This window comes from Lepeophtheirus salmonis, chromosome 11 (assembly GCF_016086655.4).
Source record: "Lepeophtheirus salmonis chromosome 11, UVic_Lsal_1.4, whole genome shotgun sequence".
In the NCBI taxonomy this organism is placed as follows: domain Eukaryota; kingdom Metazoa; phylum Arthropoda; class Copepoda; order Siphonostomatoida; family Caligidae; genus Lepeophtheirus; species Lepeophtheirus salmonis.
Genome location: NC_052141.2, coordinates 8,647,966 through 8,668,846, shown reverse-complemented (window position 1 = coordinate 8,668,846; position 20,881 = coordinate 8,647,966). Strand labels below are relative to the sequence as shown.

General features: G+C 33.5%; 1 protein-coding gene across 2 annotated transcripts in view; it reads right to left on the bottom strand.

Moving 5' to 3' along the window:
- Window positions 1–1,786: 1,786 nt before the first annotated feature.
- The window catches only part of LOC121126195 (uncharacterized), a 123,659-nt gene continuing 104,564 nt past the window's right edge, over window positions 1,787–20,881 (bottom strand). Inside the window, exons 2-4 of one of the 2 annotated variants that reach the window (XR_011782193.1) lie at window positions 15,767–17,406; window positions 2,295–3,222; window positions 1,787–2,027 (exon numbers count right to left, since the gene is read on the bottom strand). Coding sequence is in view for 1 of the 2 variants with exons in the window: in XM_071891702.1 (XP_071747803.1) it covers window positions 2,839–3,222; window positions 15,767–17,374 (1,992 nt within the window). In the remaining variant the exon portion in view is untranslated. Of the gene's footprint in view, window positions 3,223–15,766; window positions 17,407–20,881 lie in introns of both variants that reach the window. The other variant, XM_071891702.1, reaches the window with a different exon arrangement.

Here is a 20,881-nt window from a genome sequence, read left to right as displayed (position 1 = left end):
ATTTTTGGCCCCCTACAGCGACACGACTACACCTTTTTGGTGCATATCGAGGGGAAAGCCTGCAGTGTCTGTCATCCCAACACTGAGGCCTTAAAAGCAATTGTCAGACTGCATTAGGATGCCTCAACAGAGGAATTTATCTGCAGTGGCTGCCAGGACTTCCGCCGCCTGGTCTCCATCATTTCCGTTAGGGGGGCTACATTAATGATTAAGAAAGCTCAAACAAACATCTATTTATAGTATTAATTTGGTTGAAATTATATTGTTAATAAATAAATATAATCTTGTTGAAGTTTAGTATTCAAAGTTTTCAGATTTTAATGTACCATTCGGTAAAATGCTGCTATATTAAATGAATTTGGTTTGTGAACCTTAGAGCCCAATTTTGTCTTCGAAATATTGATCATACATGATTTAGAAGATAAAAAAGTTTTCATTTATATAAAAAAATAATTAAATACTTAGCTAAGCCCCATCATACTCCTACAATCCACTCTAAACCAAAAAAAAAAAAGATCATGTGGACACACCCATAATTCGATTTTACAATGTTGTATGGAAAATAAGAACACTACTAGAAGCCGGGAGTGATACATATGGTACCCCTAAGTTAAGCCCCTTGTTAATATCAGCTATTAGAATAAGGATTTGCAGAGAGAAAATCAATAGCTGCTATGAAGAGTCCATAACTTTCATAATTTAAAATAGTAATTGTGCTCAAAAATATATAATTAAATCCGCCAACACGGTTCAACAGAGGTTATGTTTTTGCCCTTATGTGTTAGATACTCACTAGGATTACAGCAAAAGTAACAAATCGATTTGCATCAAAGATTTGATATGGTCACAGTTAACAGTAATTAAATTTTGAGAGGTCAAGGTCAATGTCATACAATACGTGAGAAATGTATAATCGAACATAACTTTGAGATATATAACTCAATTTGATGTGAGACGAGAACCTATTTATAATTAAATTCATGTACCTCCATTTATATTATTATAGAATAGTTTACACCTACGATATGCGAGAATGCTTACTTTAGAGGCAGAAGTAAACTCTACAGCGACCAATCAAATAATGAACAAAAATGAAGAAATATCACCGTTTTTCCTTTTCTAATCTTTAAAAATAATTGTTTCATTACAAACATGGGAACTTTATCAAAAAATCGTCGGTGTGTTTAGTTTTCCCTCTGAAGTAAGTATCCTCGCCTATCTTTGGTATATTATTTTTTTGAAACTCAAAATACTTCTAACCATTATGCCTCTCACCCACAAACTAAACATACTCAATATCTTTAAACATTATACATACAAAAATCAAAAAAAATATAACATACAATATACGCGGCCCAATAATTTTTAAAAAGTTACCTTACTGTTTGAAACCACTTCTTATGTATTTACACATAATTATAATATTTTCCTTCAATAAATATTGTTTTAATGGTGAAAGGTTCTTTTTTTTTTTCTATAGTAATAACACACTTTTTCTCTTCAAAATCATTCACAGGCAGTTTTAATGCCTGTTGTACTCAAAGACAATTTCCTCAAAAATAACAAACTCTAATTCATAATTAATTCGTAACCCCAAACTTTTCTTCTAAAACCTCAATACTTGTCAAACTAAATAACTTATCGTAACTCAGATAAATATTGGAGTATATTTTTTTCTTTATTGTTGTATGTAATATATAAATTCTCAAGAGAATCTACATATGTCAAGACAAAAGAAAATCCCCCAAAAAAAAATACCAACACCCAAATAACTCAAAAAATAGTATTTCATTATGAATTATATATTTAGAACACTAAACAAAATAATTATATTGAAGTAAATGACAAAGTTATGTAGTGTAGTTATTATGTATTATATATATGTGGTCTGTCAACACAAAAGCAATCTAAAATAATTTCTTGGAAATTTTTATGTGGATTACATTTCTATTTTTTGACGTATTGTCGACGATTTTTATCAACAAATTATTCTTATGAACCATTTGAGTGTGTTCCAAATGTAACTCCTAAATTAGTCAAATTTGATTCTTTACAATAAAAAAGAAGAAATGGATGGATTTTATGGTTAAAATGGTCCATATCGGGGAAACTTAAGTTGCATACATCAAATAATGGCTTATAACTACAGGTAAAGTCTTTGGGTATATTTGTAATAATGAGTCCCTATAACTCACTTAAATACAATATCTTTTGAAAATTAAAAAAAAAAAAAAAAAATTGGATTTTCTCCTTTTCTTTTTTTATTGTTCAAGATTGGTTTTCTGTTGACAGACCACAATTGTAGTTGACTAGATTTGAGATTCATTTGACAATATTGTTCGGATAAAGTAAACGCAAAGTACTAATTATTTACATACACACATTTGAGTCAATAGTAGCAAAGTGAACGTATGGCTGTAATAATATGATTAAAGTCTTCAGAGCATGACGTCACACTTCACAAACACAAAAATGTCAGCTCTCCATTTTTCTGCTTTTCCCCTCCTTATCAGTATTTTGTGTGGTGATTGCTGAGGGATTTTGAATACGCTCTTGTTTAGCTACGAATTATCTAAAGTTCGGAAGAATTGTCTCACTACCCAAATGATTTATGGGCTTTTTTGTCTGTGTATTTTTTTTTTCAAATGAAAGGTTGCGAGATACAATGAAGGTAGCGAAACATGTAATTGTATGTAATTTCTTTATTTTTATTAATTTCCGCGGAAAAGTGATATTGAGTTTTATTCCATGATAAAATTGCACACATCCACCAGGGGCATGCCCTTCCTTCTACTTACACCCATGTCAACAGCATGACGAGAAAGTACTGCACTGCACTTATGCAACGGCATGGGCTGTTACAGCAGAAGGTGAAGAAGAGTCAGAGATCAATTTGTTGTTGTTAGGCTTTTGAAGGATTGAGAGGAGTGCGGAGGACTCCTCGTCCTCTTCGTGGAGTGAAAACTTTTTAAAGTTGGAAGAGGACGAAGAGGATGATGACTCGCAGCCGCAGTTGTTTAAAAGGATTGTTCCTCGTCCTGAATCGTTTGAGGAAAGAAGCTTGGCAGCCTCTTTTGCAGCTTCAGAGTGGACTGAGCCGTAGTGGAGTGGGCTGAGTCGAGATGGAGGTGTTGGAGGGGGAGTGGAATGATGATGATGACTGTTGACAGAGGTAGTTGTGGCCATGATGGATGGAGCCTCGGGAAATGCTCGGATATTCACCTAGAAAATAAATGGGATTGAATATTAGATAGATATCTGTATATGTTCTTCCTAATTGTTTAAAAATATTTTTTAAAGAAAGGCTGGGGAGGTTGCGAGAGCCTTCCTTTTCTTAGTTTCTAGGATATTATTTATATACATTATAGTTTTAAAAATCCTCCAACAAGTAAATTTCCTTCGCTAGGTATCACTGAGTATCGAACATACGTACATTGAGTTCGTAAGAACAATATCTCCCAAGCACGGTGTCCATTGAGCTACGTTGTCACAATAACAGTTGTCAAATGGTCGGGGTTAGAACTTTCATTTTTTTTTTTTTTTACATACAGACTAGTCATATTATTTACAGCTCTTGGTATTTAAATATTTAATACATCACGAATAAAATATATATATTATTTACATTTCTCCTACTAACATTTTAGTAAACCCTTTACTCCTTAAAAGGTTTTTAAATATGCATTTAAAAAAAATTAATTTAATAGGTTGTCTTAGGTTGTATAGGTTGTAATACACGATTTGATGTACAAAAAAATTCCAATATCATAAAATCCAGGGATCTGCAACTCGAAACTCCGGAGCAGCATTTGACTCTTTCACAGGATGCTGAGCTCTGGGATGGAGTTAAGTAAACCCTAGCATATGACAACAAAGATATAAGGGTGTCTAGTTCAAACGCATGAAATATGTTCTCAAAGAAGCAATGCTTGCTCAGAATCCCAAATGGAGTGATATTGAGAACCTCCCAAGACTGGATCGATACACTTGTGTTTAAACGTCATGGGGACGAGTCTTGCTGAGTATTATTAATACTACATAACTTAAAACAATAAAAATTTGTGGTTACTCAATATTTCTGAGGGGATATTTTACTAAATATAATGCCAAAAGTAAGCGTTTAAATTGAATAAATTATGCAACACTAAGGATCAAAATGTGTAGCCCAAATTCTGTCTTCATCAGAAATGAATTCGTCTTTTTTTCGACAAGCTAAAATCCAAGCCTTCCTCTGGCAAGGTCTTTTGGGAATCGGTGGTATGACACGCCTCTTGGGGTTCTACAAATAGCCACTGCACAGGCTCTTTTAGTTTTATAAGCCTAATTAAGTTCAATATATGAAAAAATAAAAATATTATAGCATATTATTTATTAACATGTGTTACGTCTATGCTTTTAATAATTTATGAAATTTAAAAACTTACTTTTGCCATTATATTTAGTAAAATATAATTGAAGAAATATCGAGTACCCACAAATTTTTACTTTTCAAATGCTATGTTGTATTCATAATAACCAAGATTCGTCCCAATGACGTCACCATAAATAGAAAGAGAGAGATATTTATTTAATAAATCTTCTGTGCTTGCACAGCCATTTCCTTGTTGCCTAACCTTATTTTAGTAGAGATGTGTTAATACGAAAAACAGCTCAGGCCTCACAGATGCCAGCCTACAGTCTTGTATAAAGATAAAAGGGTTTTCATATAACCCTGATTTTTAGACACTGTGTCTTGCACATAGGCATTTTTCCAAAAGTCCAATTATTCAGGTAAAATTCTTTTCTTTTTTTGTGGAAAAATATAAATTTTTCATTGTTCAGTAAATTATTGTTATTTGAATTCAGGTCCAGGATTTAATGCACGTCTCAAAATGCACAAACGAGGATTAGAATGACAGCTAACCGATTTTTGTTTTGCTTGGAACATGAATTCTTTGAATTTAAGGGCAACTTTATATTAGTTTTTAAGAGTTGTCAGAGAAAATCGTAAAGTTGAAATAAATTGAATAATTAAAACAATATATATTCGGTAGACTAAGGCTTATTTTTTAAATGTTCTAAATATAAGGTCCTAAGGTTCTCTAAATATTCTTTTTAGTCAATAGATAACAATTTTGAAAAATATTTAGAAGTAGGTGAACGGTCCTAAATTTTTGAAATCCTTTTTTTGTAGAAAAAATATGTGTTTTTGTTTTGTTATCATCTATGTTGTACATTTTGACAGTTTTTTGAGGAAATTAAAAAAAATTAAATAAACAAAATTCCTATCAGAAATATTAAATAAATTTTCATGAAAATTTCGTATTACGTTTCTTAAAGAAAGACTATTGTAGTGAGATGAATGGTAGTGATCCAAATATATGTTTGTTCTGTAGCGTATAACACAAAAAATAAAAAATAAATCAACTGCATATTGCTTACTTAAATAAACAAAAAATTTCAAATTTGGATGACCTTTTTAATTGAAGAAAAATATCTTTATAACTAAATTTAAGATAAGTCAGAAATTTTTGAAGAATTAAATAGTTTTACAAAATTAAGTAATTAGACCTCAGTGTTAGCTTTTCCATGAAAAACAGTCCAAATGACTCTTTAAGTATAAAAAGTTACCGACCTCTGACTCCTACCACTTATTAAACCTGTTGAAATAGACAAACAAATTATTAAAAATTAACTATTTTCTCAGTTTTAATTATGTTCTTTATCAATCTGAACTGGAAATGATGAATAGACGTTACTTATAATTTACAACTTATCAACAATTATCTCGTAATGCAATCTCAATCTACAACCGTGTCGCCTACAGACTCTAAATAGATGATATAAACACTTAATCATTCTCTAACAAACACATAATTAATTAGAAAACATGTTTTTGGTCTGTTTATTTTTGATTTACATAACATATCTCGCGTAACATATTTAAGTTTAGACTGAATATTGCTTTTCAAGCTTGATTATAAATAGTTAGTGAAGACGGTGATAACCAAATTAAGCTGATATAGAGTGAAATTATGACTAAAATCGATATTTTTCTATTTAATATGCCCTTTTCAGCGTCAATGACAGCTTCAACTCTCCATCTTACAAATGTAGTCTGCTGACATCTCAGCCAATGAAGCTTTGATGATTTCCAAAATGAGGATCTAAATATCTCAGAGACCTCAGAGTTGCAGCCAGTTCCCTCAACCTTTTCATTTATAAAATAATCTAACGGATTTAGATCTGGGAAGCTGGGAGGCCACATTTTTTTCGACACATTCAAAAGAAGCCTGGTTTGAAAACTCTTTATCTTTTGTGGCCCTAATAATGAGATATTACTTCCTCCTTCTTCTTGGTTTTTATCCCAAGTTTTCTTTAATGATCCTTCAGAGCGTGACATTAGTCACATTCATTATCTCGGCCATACTGCAAATCATTCTCACTATATTTCTACAAGGTGGTTTTTGACACCCATAAACATAGCCCTTGTTCGTTCTGTTCCTTTCTGATCATGTCCAGAATTTTAACGACTATTCCTTCATTTTTAAATTGATTATTAAATCCATAAACGACCGTCTGGCTGTTTTTGAGGTTGTTGGAAATGTCAGTTAGGGTCTTCTGGCGGCTGAGCATTTCCAAAAAAGGAATTACATATTTTGGATACCATTTTATAGCAACATTTATAAATATAAACAATTGCAAATGATTCTTACAAAAACAGTCAGCATCACTTTTACAAAAATTTATATTAAAACTTAAGATCGTAGTGTTTCATTAAGTGTTCACTTGAGGCTTGGGAAAACACACTGTGTAAAGAATAACGGGAATAAAATCGTAATTAAACGCTACTGCAAGTTTTGTGTTCCCACTCTGTAGATGGAGGTCTTTTTATGTGGATGAATTGGGAGTTCGTCTTTTATGGAGTATCAGAGGGGATCCCTGGACTTCGGGATAAGGCCGAAGGAGGTCACATTTCATTGTGTAAAGCCCTACATTTTTTGTATCCATAATGAATAATAAATAAGCCCCCTTGTGATCTCCGGCTTCATCTATCCGTCCACAGTTCGAATCCCATCCCGTTTCCCCACCAAATCTTCATCAAAGGGGAACTCACAGCTCCTCTACATTATAAGACCTTCCATCTACTCCAAATATCCTCCAAAATGATTACTCAATAATATATAATTTGCTTCGATTAGCAAAGATCTTTCCTTATTATGAAAATGTTGCAATGATTGAATGTCAACTTTGTGCTTTCCTTGTCTCCAATTTCGAAATAGCAAGAGAAAATACGATATGCGGGCAAACTTGTAAACCATATACCTTGTATGTACATCCGTAAATGCAAATCTGTATTATAACCCTGGACAATGAGTCATTACTAAACTTGGGAGATTATCAATTTGTCATACAACATTTCAAGATATGTCGTGACAACATTAAAATGAAGCTTATCTTTTATCACTATGTGGTTATTATTTTTGCAAGAATACCCTCGTAGAATTGCAAGTGGTATGTGTTGGAGTATGACAATTGTTTGCTACACACTTGCAAAATGCATTATGTAAATGCTTTTGATTGATGAGTATCTTATTAGATTGTCTATAATAGAAGAGATGCTATTAATTTCTACAAGGTGGTCTAAATAAATCGGGAAACTCTTTAACGGCTTATAACGAACAAACTAGATTAGGTAGAATCATATTTATTTTTATTTTTTGAAAGCTAAATGTAATGACTTTCAATTATTCATAACGAGATCCCCTCTTTTGATAACAATGGCCGCAGAGCGCCGGAATCTTTGGCAGGCCCGGGAAAATCGTACCGATCCAACTTTATGTTTTTACGGGTAATGGAATTCTTCAGGGTATCTACAGACGAGGGATACTTGGCACAGGCCCTCCCCAAGAGATATAAATGGCATGGGCTTAGATCCGGGCTATTTGTGAGCCAAAAATTCGTGCTCCAAAAGTGAAGACATTTTGTTGTCAAGACATCTTTCACTTTGTTGGCCTTGTGGACCGGTGCACTGTCTTGTTTGAAGGTGTAATTTCTTCCTGAGCCTACTCCATCTATCTCGGGAATGTAAATTAAAAGTGCAAAACAAAACCAATCCAATGGCAAGGAAAACGCAGAGAAATTTTAACGATCCATGTTATCGTTACTCAAGGCTTTAGTCAAGAAAAAATTATTAACATCTACAGAAACCCCCAATTTTGTAAAGAAGAATAGGGAATTTACGACTCAGTTCCAAATTTCGACGTGCTGTATTTACTTATACTCGCTGAGCCATGAACTCTTGAAAGATTTTCAATTTAATCATCCATGCATTTTCAAGATGCCCAGCATTATATGCTCTTCGATACATTTTCAAGTGGAATATTAATATTTTTGATTTGAATGACTACCTTCCCCAGTGCTCATTTCCTTACATTCCTTTCGGAATGCAAAAGTGAAGGAAAAGTCTACCAAAGAAACTATGTAGGTCTGTATGCCTTGCTTTTGTTAGTCCTAAGGAAAAAAAGCATGCTAACTTCTGTGTCTACAATAAGATTTCACTCTCTGAGGAAATTTTTTATTGCTTCTGCAGTGAAATACGTAACTTTGTTCTTCAGGATTGCACGTTAGGGGGATAGAGAGTTGAACTACGCTGCAGACATTATTAAGTTTATCCCACAATGGGCATGTAAGTTCTACTCATCCCATCAATATTTAGTAAATCCATATCTGATGATTAGGACGTGCATCGAAGATATAGTTGTTGATTGAATGTCTGTTTTAAATTTTATTCTTTTCGTATTTTATGTTCCTATATTTTTTGTAGCATTGATCTAGGGCAGGAATGTCCAACCCCTTAATATAATAGGCCGCAATACCACTTCAAATATTTTAATGGGTCACAAAATCTAACAAATTAAATTGAAGGAAAAATGGCTTCATAAAAAACAGCTATTATATTCAAATTTATTTCAAGTATAGACCAAAATTATAAATAGACCAAGTCTATTTTTTCAAAGCCAAACTGATTTAAAAATGCCAATCTGGCAACGCTGTTCTGAAGTGTCCGCAGGACGATGATTTTTTTTTGTGGGGGGTTGGTTATAGAAAAATAACATTAATATTTCCCCCCCCCCCTCTGTTTTCTCATTAACATTCTATACAAATCGATTTTTAAAAATGACAAAACGTATAATGTGCCTTTTATGCGTGTTGATGATACAATGACAATTTTTCTAAAAAAATACTACTTGGGTTGAGAAAGATTAGTGAGCCGCACTTAAACATTAAACAGACTGCAATACGGCACGCAGGCTACTGTTTGGACATTCCTCCTCTAGGGGATTCATTCTTATCAATAACGTTTATTCATGATAAATTTTATCGCAAATCCCTCTTAATTTATTTAATTATTATCTTAATCTTTATTTTATTCTATTATATTCATAATTTCAATAAAAGGCGAATTAAAAAAAAATTAAGGCAAATGATGTTTATCTTTTCTCGCTCGTGAAAATGTCTAATTTTATGCCTACAAACTATTATGTGCGGCCATCATTGATTTTACGTTACCAATGGAAGAAAAACGCTTCTCAAGCCCATCAAATGCTTGTAAAAGTTTACGGTAGACATCTTCTAAGCAGAGCACAGTGCTTCAGGTGGTTTGAAACATTCCAAAGTGGTGATTTTGACGTGAGAAATGATCACTTCGGAAAGAAGGTAATGCTGTATGTGTTCTGGGATCAGTGTGGTGTCATATCTACCAACAGCAGTTGACCGATTTGAACCATGTTTAACGCCAAAAATGCCCCAAATATAAAGCCAGGAAACCCAAGGTAATTTTCCTTGATGACAAAGCACCACTGTATCGCTCTATAGCCATCCACCAGCTTGTTGGATCGAACAACTAGGAACATCTTGTGCATACCGCTTACTCACCATACCTAGTGTCTTCCGATTATCACTTGTTTGCATCGATGGACATGCACTCAATGATGATGGGTTTGCAGTCAAAGACGAACATTTTTTTTTTGAAAGGGCATCTGTAAATTGTATGAAGAATGGGGAAAATGTGCTAGCGAAAACGAATAATTTGAAAATTAAATTTGCAACCATTTGTTCACAATATACGTTCAAATTAAAAAAATAAGTCTCATTTCTTAGGTCGCATACCTTGTAAATCACTCATTAAACATTCTCAGATATAGAGAAGAAGACGCAACGAACAACTCTCCTTGGATGGATGCTATTTGTTAACAGTGTGATAAAAAAAAAATATTCTGTCGCAAGTGGCGTGTCTCAACCTGAGAAGGAGTCCATGATATTAATTATGATGAACGCGCAGTTTCGAATAAAGTGTGGAATAATTTCATTTGTATGCTTCGCCGCGTAGAGTACTTCCTGGACCTTAGAAAAATGTTCTTTATTTTGAAACACTCTCATATGCTGTATCCGTGACGATAAACCAGTCCATCTGGGTGAGTCTCACTCCGTCGTGGCGCCATACCATGTCTTCCAACAGTCCCAACATGTGTAAAACCATTTGGCAAAAGTAAAAAATATAGGTACAATGCGGTCTTCGTTTACTTCTTATAAAATAAACATTTTCAATCTTCCGTACTCCCTCTCAATTTATTGGTAAAAAGTGAGGAGATTGCCAGTCCGAACCTAAGCGACTTCTAGAAAGAATTGGTGAAGGTTTTTTTTCAAAATTACTAATGAGTCTACTTTTTACATGTCTCTTTCCAGGCTTAGTCTATTCATTGTTTTCTGGACCAAAGTGGAAGGGTGTTTCATAGAAAGGGTATTGCAAACGGCATCTTTTATTAATTTGCTACAGAGAGTTTCTTGTGCGATATATGGTGGAGTTGGAGGACCCGAACGCTTCTTATCCACTTTTTGGATCCGGAACAGTGTTGTAGAAATATGACAATCACATACATCGGGGCAGCAATCCTTTTCAAATTGTTGACGATTGTTTTTGTGACGTCAGAGTCGATGTAAAGAGTTCATAACGTAATATTGTTTAGTCATCGTTTTAATAGTAATTAGTAATAAATTACTAATTACTATTATATTCAAAATTTTATTCTTAGTTTACCGCTATTTATGAAGTGATTTTAAAAGTTATTTTTAGGTGAAATAAAATATGTGCCATATCAACATTTCCTAAAGTAGCATTTTATGTTTCAACGATATAACTGGTAAGAAATAATCTATTCCAAAATATTTTGGAACTAAATCAAAATATATATTTTCAGCTCTTTTAGTCATCCTATTTTGAGAAGGATCATCATCAGGATCGATCGTAGTGTGCTAAGCTATTAGAAACCATTGTATAATTCGGATAACCGAACATACTTTTTTTCAGTATTCCACAAGTAAATTTATACATTAATATTGATCATGCTTTGAGCTACGTCCACCTTTTCTATACATGATGATGTCAACGAATAACAAGTTCCAATTTGAAAATTCCATGGATTGATTATGTATCAATGTTTTTCAATCTTCAACTCCTAAAAATTTACATAATCAACAAACAAAGTCATCATTCCATGATATATATAATGAAAAACGCAAAGACACAGATTCTTGCTTTTATATTTATGAGGATTTATTTGGTATACCCCTTTGTATATATATGATATTCCAATCAGTTAGATCAATGTATAGTATTGAAGGCCTAGGATAAAACGGTTTAATAAAGTCGTATATCTTAGGATTATTTTAAAAAGTTGACTTAAAAAATATTTCAGATCGTGGTAGAATGTATTTGGAAATCTTAATATAGGAACACAAATTGAGTTAAGTTGTTAAGTTTGGTGGTTATTTATTTTATTTTAGTGTCGTGTATACTTAACCATGAATTGCTAAAGTAATCCATTACTGAACCATAAATTACGATACATAAATATGTACTCGTTTTTTTAATTTTTAACATTTGCTTCAATGAGTTTCAGTAACAATTAATCTATAAAAATCATAGTAAAGTAGTACCATATATTTGCTGGTATTACGACCATTTAAAAAAATACATTATTTTTACCATAATTAGTTATAGTATCAACCGTTTATTTATTGAAGAAAGATTCAATGATCTTTGCAGATATGATAAAAATTTATATCCACACTATTTCGATATATTTTATTTTTGCAGATAAATAATACTTATCTTATTTTATGTCTCGAATTTCAGTTTATATTTATTTGTGGATTGATAAGTCCTTTTAAGCAACCCGATTTCTTCGACTAAGATTGCCAGGTACCAAATTAGCTACTTTTCAACGTTATTTTATTAAAACCTTTGGACAGAATTAGGATTATCTACTGATAAAATATACTTTTCCAAACAATGAAACGTTTGTAGATGTCCCTCACTTACTTAAGTTACTGAGAAATCATTACATTCATTACAATGTAGGAGATTTTGTAACTATTCCAAACAAAATCAACTGTGAGGAAGAGGGATTTATATACGTTGTGGGGTATATGCCTTATAATCTCCTCCCCAAATTCCCAACATCAGTAATCCAAGCCTCATATCTTTATGTTCCACCAAGTCCATGGGTACAAACTCTACCAAGAAGGAGATTAATTCAACCATCTACATATATTTATTAGCTTTTCAAAGGAAATGGAAGACAAAGTTAATCAGTTCCATGGAATTTTGTAGATACAAAACTATTTGTTATGGATTTACTAATACAAATTATTTGTAGTAAATATCCTAATGAACCTCGTGAAGTTATCAAGAAATTTATACGTACTCAAACATTTATTTGACTTAAATATATTAATAAATTAAATAGGAGCCGTATATTAAGAAATTATTAACTTGTAAAGTAATTAGTAGGATCAAATTTGTATCCTACTCTAATATATTTTTATTGCAAGTTTTAAAGTAATTTTTGCATCTTTTTTATGTTTTCAATATATAGATAATGTCCATCTATAATATATATATATTTTTTAAAGGTATATTTAGTTTTAAAAACTGAAAAGCTATACTAAAATAGTCGTAATTATTAAGAATCAATCACTGAATAATTATGTGCGAATTCAATCAATGAATTTAATAATATATCGACTATGACGTCATGCTCCATCAACAAAAGGGGAAAAAAGGAAAACGCGTGGTGGAAGACACAATTCAGTCCAAATATGCGTAATACAAGGTTCAACCCTGGCCTAATTAACATACCTTGTATACCTAGTTACTTTGAATAATAAAAAAATGAATAAGAGGATAATGAAATTAGAAAAAAAAACCTCCGATGCTAGTTGGAAATGCCTCTTACAAAATATGAGTTTTTATGTGTATATATACATAAATAACAAGTTATGGCTGAATAGAGGGTATAGAAAAACAGAAAGAGAAGAGACAGAGATATGTATGTAGAAAGAGGGAAACGAGGCAGAGACGTGGAGGAGAAGGAAGAAAGGGTTTATTTCGGTATAAAAACAACCTCATAATTACTTAAAACCCCAAATAAAAAATCTCTTAGGAACATGCTTGGTTCGGTTATACATCTACTCGCTCAGTTTTAGACTGAGTTGCTCGAATATTTTGAATAACATGTTTGCTAACATCAAAAACAGGCTTAGAGATATACTGGGGAAGGAGAGGATACTTGTTACGGAGGAGAAAAGTTACACTGCCAATAACTTTAACATGTAAAGTTATCGAACCACTCTGATTTTATCAAATGAAACGTCTTTCTTTGTTTATCAAATCAATATAAGACCCGGGCTGCCGTATGCTTACAGTGAAAGAGAATGTCAACATTGAATTTTTTGACACAAAAAGTAAACATTTTTGTTAAGTGTTTGTTAAGATATATATTTCTATTATTCAACATGAGATTTTAATTTAATTTTATTTAATGTCATAGTCTAGCATGTTGTTCAATTAATTAATATGTTTGTAATATATTATTAGATTGACTATTCAGTTTACATCATTTATTCTGATTGCATTACTATGGAGGAGACTTGTTACACTCCATTTTTATTCGATATACTCGTAATATATATATATATGAATATATTATATACATTTTTTTTTGTATAATTTCATGTTATACTTTAAGTATCAATCACAGTAAATAGTAAAAAAAAAATTTTTTAAAAAATTTTCTTTTCTTATTTTTATATAAAATACATTTACTTAATGCTGACTAACTATAATAAAAAGTAGAATAAATGCTTGAATATAACAAATGATAGTTTTTGGATGTTTCCTCCTGTTGTACTATGTTTCCACCTACCCTGTACCATGTCTTCTCCTGGTGTATCAAGTATCCTTCTTTTGGTTAGTTTTGAAAAAACAACAACAACAATAAATGGCTATTAATTAATGCACTAATTCAAAAATACTTTGGAATTATTTACCTCAGGTAATTGCCTATGTCATGTTGCCCCGGTGTTGAAGTATCTTTTAAATTGTGAAACTTGTGACAGTTTAAAAAAAAAAAATGATTTTTTTGTATCATGCATCCTATATCTCCCTATAGTAGTGCTGTGTCGTTCCCGAACGATTTGTTCCATTGAACGATTCTTTTTAATGAAACATAATGAACCGACTCAGTTGCATGAGTGATTTGTTCGCTTATAGCCTAAGTTTCCCATATATAGAATATATCACTCAACTTCAATCAAATATTTCTATCCACTTTGACTTTTTGTTAAGTTTTTACAAAATATGAATACATTCAAGTATTGCACGGTTGTTCATTAGCTTGATACATTGAGTATACTCTAATTGGCACACACAAACGATTGCACAGTCACCAACTGAACTGCTTTCACAAAATAACTCAATCATCAAACGAACGAATCATCAAAAGAACTGAATCTTTAAAAGAAGAGCTCATTAACAAAACGAATTATCAAAAGAACTGAATCAATTATATCAATGTAATATTCTAAAATACACCACGGCCCACGGGTTGTGAAAGTGAAGTGCTAAGCCCCAAGGTAGTTTAAACTCCACCACCGTCGTGTCTCTAAGCATCAAGGACCTCTTATATTATGCTATAATACACTCCGGCTCACGGGCTGTCCTGCTTAAGTGCTGAGCCCAAGGCAGGTTAAATTCCCCCACCCGGATTCCTAGAGCATCAATGACCTCTTGTAATATCCAAAAACACACTGCGACCCACGGGTGGTTAAGGGATTTTAAGTAATTATTATTAAGTAACAAAAATAAACTCTTACATTCATGGAGGGTTAACTTAAGGACAAGTTAAGGATGTTAAATTCAGGTTATATTTAGCCGTTACAATTTAATCTTTAAAAATTTTGCTATATTGCTTTTTACATAGGTTTTTTTTAAAATATATGTTTGAATCATTCAAAAAATGGTAGAAAATTATTTTTAGTCGTTGACGGGTCTTAGAACTGATTCGGTGAACGAATCTTTTTACTGAACTGGTTCAAGTGATACAGTTCACCAAAATGAATCCCAATTCTCAGCATTACTGTATTGCAGGTTTGGATAGAGGAAAAAAACAACAAAGAATGGAGGTGGAAGAAGACAGAGGGAGAAGAAAACAGGCGAGAGAAAGAGAGATATACAAAGGATATAGAAAATGAGTTTTATTTTGATCAAAAACAGCCTTTTAATTACCTGGATTTCCCAAAAAATATTCTAAGAACATGTATGGTTATTTTATATGTTTACTTGCTGAATTTCAGACGTATCTGGTTTACCGTTTGTAATTCCATGTGTGATAACACCAAAAGCAGACTTATAAATAAGTATCTGATTAAATTTTTAACTTACTGTAATGGTAATATCCTGTGTTGCTCCGGGAACAATAAGTCTGTGAACGTGCTCCGACAAAGAAATCGTTGAGGAATCCTCATTACTGTTAGCAACTCGATTCGATCCTCCCCCAGGTCCAGAGTTTCCGTTCCCACTCACAGAGGAGACATCTCTCATGAACCCTGTTTCACAGCACTTGTCACACGTGATCCTCTCATCTAGTATGTTCCTATGATTCTTAAGAAGTTTCTTTTTCTTTTTTTTCCAATCTCCTGAGTCAGAATGGGAGCGTACAAGAGAGGAGATGCTAGAAAAAAATCCTTTTTCCTCTGGTATGACTGAGACTGTGGAATTGCGTAGGGGTAGGGCATCCTGATTCCCTGTATAAATGCTAATATCATGTTCCCTCTCTTCCATAAGCTCTTTATTGTTACTGGAGGAAGTGGAAGAAGAGCCTTCCATGGCGGCCTTATCCATTTTAGTAATACGCCGATGATAGACGAGATCCCCTGATCTTCCTGTATCTCCCATACTGGAATTCCGATCCGAACTCCCTGCTTCATGGTTGAGAAGACCCAGAGAGATTTGATTATTCTGACTTGAGAAGCGTTGGGATTGAAAGTCTGCAGGATAGCGGTGCACAACTTCGGGTTGACCTGCATTCTTCAAAATAGGACAGAAAAGACGGTAAAAGATCCTCTTAAACTTTTCTCCAAAGATACAGTAGATAATAAAATTAACTGAAGAATTGAATGTGATGAGAAGGTTTGAGGTTTGTGTGAGTGCATTAATACTGATCTTCATGACCTCAAGGATATTCACGACGAGAGCAAGGACATTGCAAACAAAAAACACAATTACAACTACCATTAACATCGTGGCAAGTCCTATTTCTTTCCTCTGTAGACGCGAGAGTCGGGCCCTCTCGGAGTTCGCCTTGCGAACTTGAAAGTAAATTCGGAGATTGAATGCCGCGAGGCAGAGGAATGGAAAAAAGTACATAAAAACGAGGTACATCCAGGTGATGTAAATGGATATATATGTGGGGTCAGAGCGTAGCTCTGTCGCAACGACCTCTGTATAGTTTGTATCAAACTCCGTGTAGTAGGTTGTTTCCCAAGTAACTTCCCAAAACCGAGGAAGGTTGTAAACAATGGCAAAGACACCAATAAATATAACATAAGACCTAGCTCGCCCATAGGTGCATAGAGATCGTGCTCTTAGAGGGATACATACGGCCACATAGCGCTCAATTGTTACACAGAGTGTCAAATATGCACTTCCAGTTTGAGCAATGAGTCCCACGGGATATATGATGGGAGTTATATAAGGAAAAATGTTCCAGTAGTAATAGTTGAAGAGATAGCGGGTGTAGTTGTAGAGGGAAGGGAGGCCAAACATGAGGATCCCTGTGAGAATAAGTATGGAGTCATAGGATGCAAGGCCGATGAGTATGCAATTGATGGAACTGCGCATTTGAGGTCGGGAAAGGATGACAATGGAAATGACGTTTCCAAAGAGTCCCAGAATACCAATTGCATTTAAAAGGACTCCAGGGATGATGAAGTCAAAGATTATATCCGACTCATAGAGTGGAGCAGAGGCATTACTTGAGTTTGAATCCATGATATGGGGGTGCTCCTTCGATCAACACATCCCTAGTAATGAAAAAAAGAAAAGAAAAATCTTTAGTACTTAGTCATAATTTGAACAATAATAGAATAAAATATCAAAACAGTCCTAAATCCCTGTCAAACATGACTCATTTATAGCACTTTCACAAATTTCAAGATGATTATGTTGAAACTTGTGCCAATTTAAAAAAATAAAAATAATCAAATGTGGTGAAAACAAACAGATTTTGCTATTATGTATGCCCATTGAAAACAATAAAGCAAGCTGTAATGTTTTCTTTTCAAATTGTTTCTGGTTTTATTCGTATTCCTAGAGGAATTAGCGTTAATTTCTATCAAAAAAGGATTCATTTTAACCCTTTGTAACATGACCGTATGGGGGACAATATAATATTGGGCTGTATATGGACATGAAGTCCAAATAGAAATTAGAACATTTGTGTTCCGTAATCAAAAAACAAACTGGAATGATTAAGGATATTTACTTTTTTTTGTAAGTAGACTTTATACATCTTTCCACACATAAATAAAGTCAAACTAAAAACTATTATATAAATACTTTGCTAAGGACACAATTGAATAGATAATAAAACATGTCAAGAATTAATCAAGTTTGATTAAGTTGTATCTATTTAAGACACAAAATACGAGCCACAGAATTTATTTAATATCTTGTAAATATTTTCAATTGGATCAAATGAAATGTCTGATTTTTCCAAGGGTTTTTGCTCGATGAAGAAAGAGACGATACATGAGATATATTCTGCATGATTTCTTGAACATTAGGGCTTATCATGCATGCTCTACAGTTGTACAATGAAAGATATAATGACTATCTACAATATGTGCATGTCCATTTTGAAATTCCTTCAATCACAAAAAAACTCTGTAGGCTTTAGATTAAATGTGTTGCTTTCCATTCACAATAAGCGTTCCAATAGGTATACAGGAGTTGTTACTTCTTGGCGTATAAAGAATAATGATTATATTAACTTTTAGATATGACACATCTCATAGAGTTATAGAAAACTCTCTTTGGCAAACATTTACCTACATAATTGAGCTGATTTCTTGTTTATTAAGGACAACTATTAATTAAGGAAATATTTGGTTATAAATTATACTACGCAATCTTTGAGTGTTTGAGGAGGTGTTGAAATATAATTTGATATATTATTTATTTGAATATATGTGGTTCATATATTCCAGGGAAGTTTGTCGACAAAAAAACTGCTCTACATTTCTAAATCCATCTTTTAATCTGTTCCCATCTGCAGATGGGTATTACATGCAAATTGCCACTGTTGAATGTTTTAAGCCACTCAAAGCACTCTGATTTACAAATGTACTGTTGTATGAAACTTGAACTGCGGTGAATTTAGAACAAAGGAAATGGTGCAAAGGTGTTGACCGACGATAATACCACTGACTATTTCTATTGTCATTTATTAGTACGTACATATTCTGTAAACATAATTACATCCCCTAATACTCCGCTCAAAACACGTCATCGATCCACAAAGTATTTATTCTACAGTCGTGGAGAAGGTTGTGAAGGAACTGGAACTATAAACCAACAGCAAAGCCACGCTGTAAAGAAAACGTTGACTTAGTTGTCAGAATTTTATTTTTTTGACTTTGTTTGACCAAGTGTTTGGCCTCAGAGCTCTCCGGATCTGGAATTGTGGTCCAAATGATGTTTAATTGAATAATTATTCTTTATTTGCTTCAGCTTTCATTTTGCAATTGTTTTTATAGGGGGGAGACGGTATAATTAGTACCTACTTCGGTTTCGTTTGAGGTCGAATCTTCGACATGCACCCAAATGATGTTTAATTTTTGAATAAAATTCTTTATTTGCTTCAGCTTTCATTTTGCAATTGTTTTTATTGATGATGAGAGGGAACTGCAATTTCAGAATAATCTTTGCCATGCCAGTCCCAGTAAACTATACATATATACTATGAAATTTAAATCAATATTTATTTATATATTTTAAGAAGTATCAAACTTGTATATGTTTCAGCATAAAACCAATTTAATTTTTGAAGGAAAATCAACAAAAGGAGAAGATACAACTTATTTTTTTCAATATTTGTTCAAGACTGCTTTTAATCTACCTCACCATATCCATTCAATGAAAATGCATTAATGTATGTATTGAAGATCGGTGACTTATTACCTTCTTTGACAAAATATAATTACACATTTACATAATAAAAATTTATGTGATGTGTTCAAAAAGGAAGGTGACTTTTTAAATTTCGCGAGCAAGCTGTTTTTTTTTTATATGAGTACTCTTGCCAAAGACATATATTTACTGTAACAGCTATAATATGTTTAGTTAGTTTGTGAGAGGCATAACGGTTTGAAGTATTTTGCTTTTTGGTAATTTTTTGCTATAGAAAAATATGGATCAACGAATTTTCAGTAAAAAAATAAAATTAAGTGTTCCAAAACCCTTGAAAAGTTGACAATGGTTTACGGGGCAAATTGTTCTGTGTAAAAAAAAAAAAATGTTTACATGTGGTACAAAGATACCAATGACGAGCCTCCATCTGGACATCCAATCACGAAAACAAAAATTTGAATCACTATCTGTGAAGTTGCTGAAGACATTGACATAGTAGTTGGCTAGTGAAATACAGCATTTTCTAACGTTTTTGGCATAAAACGAGACTGTGCAAAGTTTGTTCCAAAACTGCTTAATTTAAAAGAAAAGAATAGTCGCATATTTGGCCAAAAACAATATCACAATCATACTTTATTCAATCACTTTATTAACCGGATTTGGCCCCATGTGACTTTTTCTGGTTACCAAGACTGCGGAGACCTAAGAAAGGACGGATATTGGCAACGACTGAGGAAATAAAGACTGCTGCATAGCTGGAAGAGCTCAAGACTATACTGAAAAGTGCTTAGGAGAAGTGCTTCTAGGATTGGAAAAACTTTGGTACATGTCTACAGGGTGCGTGGACAAAACGAATATCTGTATTAGGATATAGAGCAGCTATCTATTCAATGTAGCCGCCGTCTGCGGCCAAACCCCGCTCAATGCGGCTACGAAACCGAGAACAGGCATTTTGGATCTGTGCTGCTTCTATCTCACTTAATTTCAAGCAGGTAATGAGAGACTGCTTGGTGTTATGGGAGGAGCAGTTGGTCAAGTTTTCCACGTAGGACCGGACAAAGTAGTCCAACGGATTCAAATCCGGTGATGAAGGAGGCCAAGAGGAGAAGGGTACGAATGCGAAAGCATGTCTTTTCAGCCATTTGTGCGTCCGCTCAGCTTTGTGGGCCAGAGCCGATTTCTACTGCAACATCCACGGCCTGTCGCTGACAACAGACTTGATCCACGGCCACACAACGTCCTCCAGGACCTGCAGGTAGATGTCCGTGTTCACCCTGAGGCCTGTCTCGAAGATGTGGGGCGGCATGACATGACCCTCACTTGAAACGACCCCAAAGACCATGACAGTGGCTGAAAACTTGGTGTTCA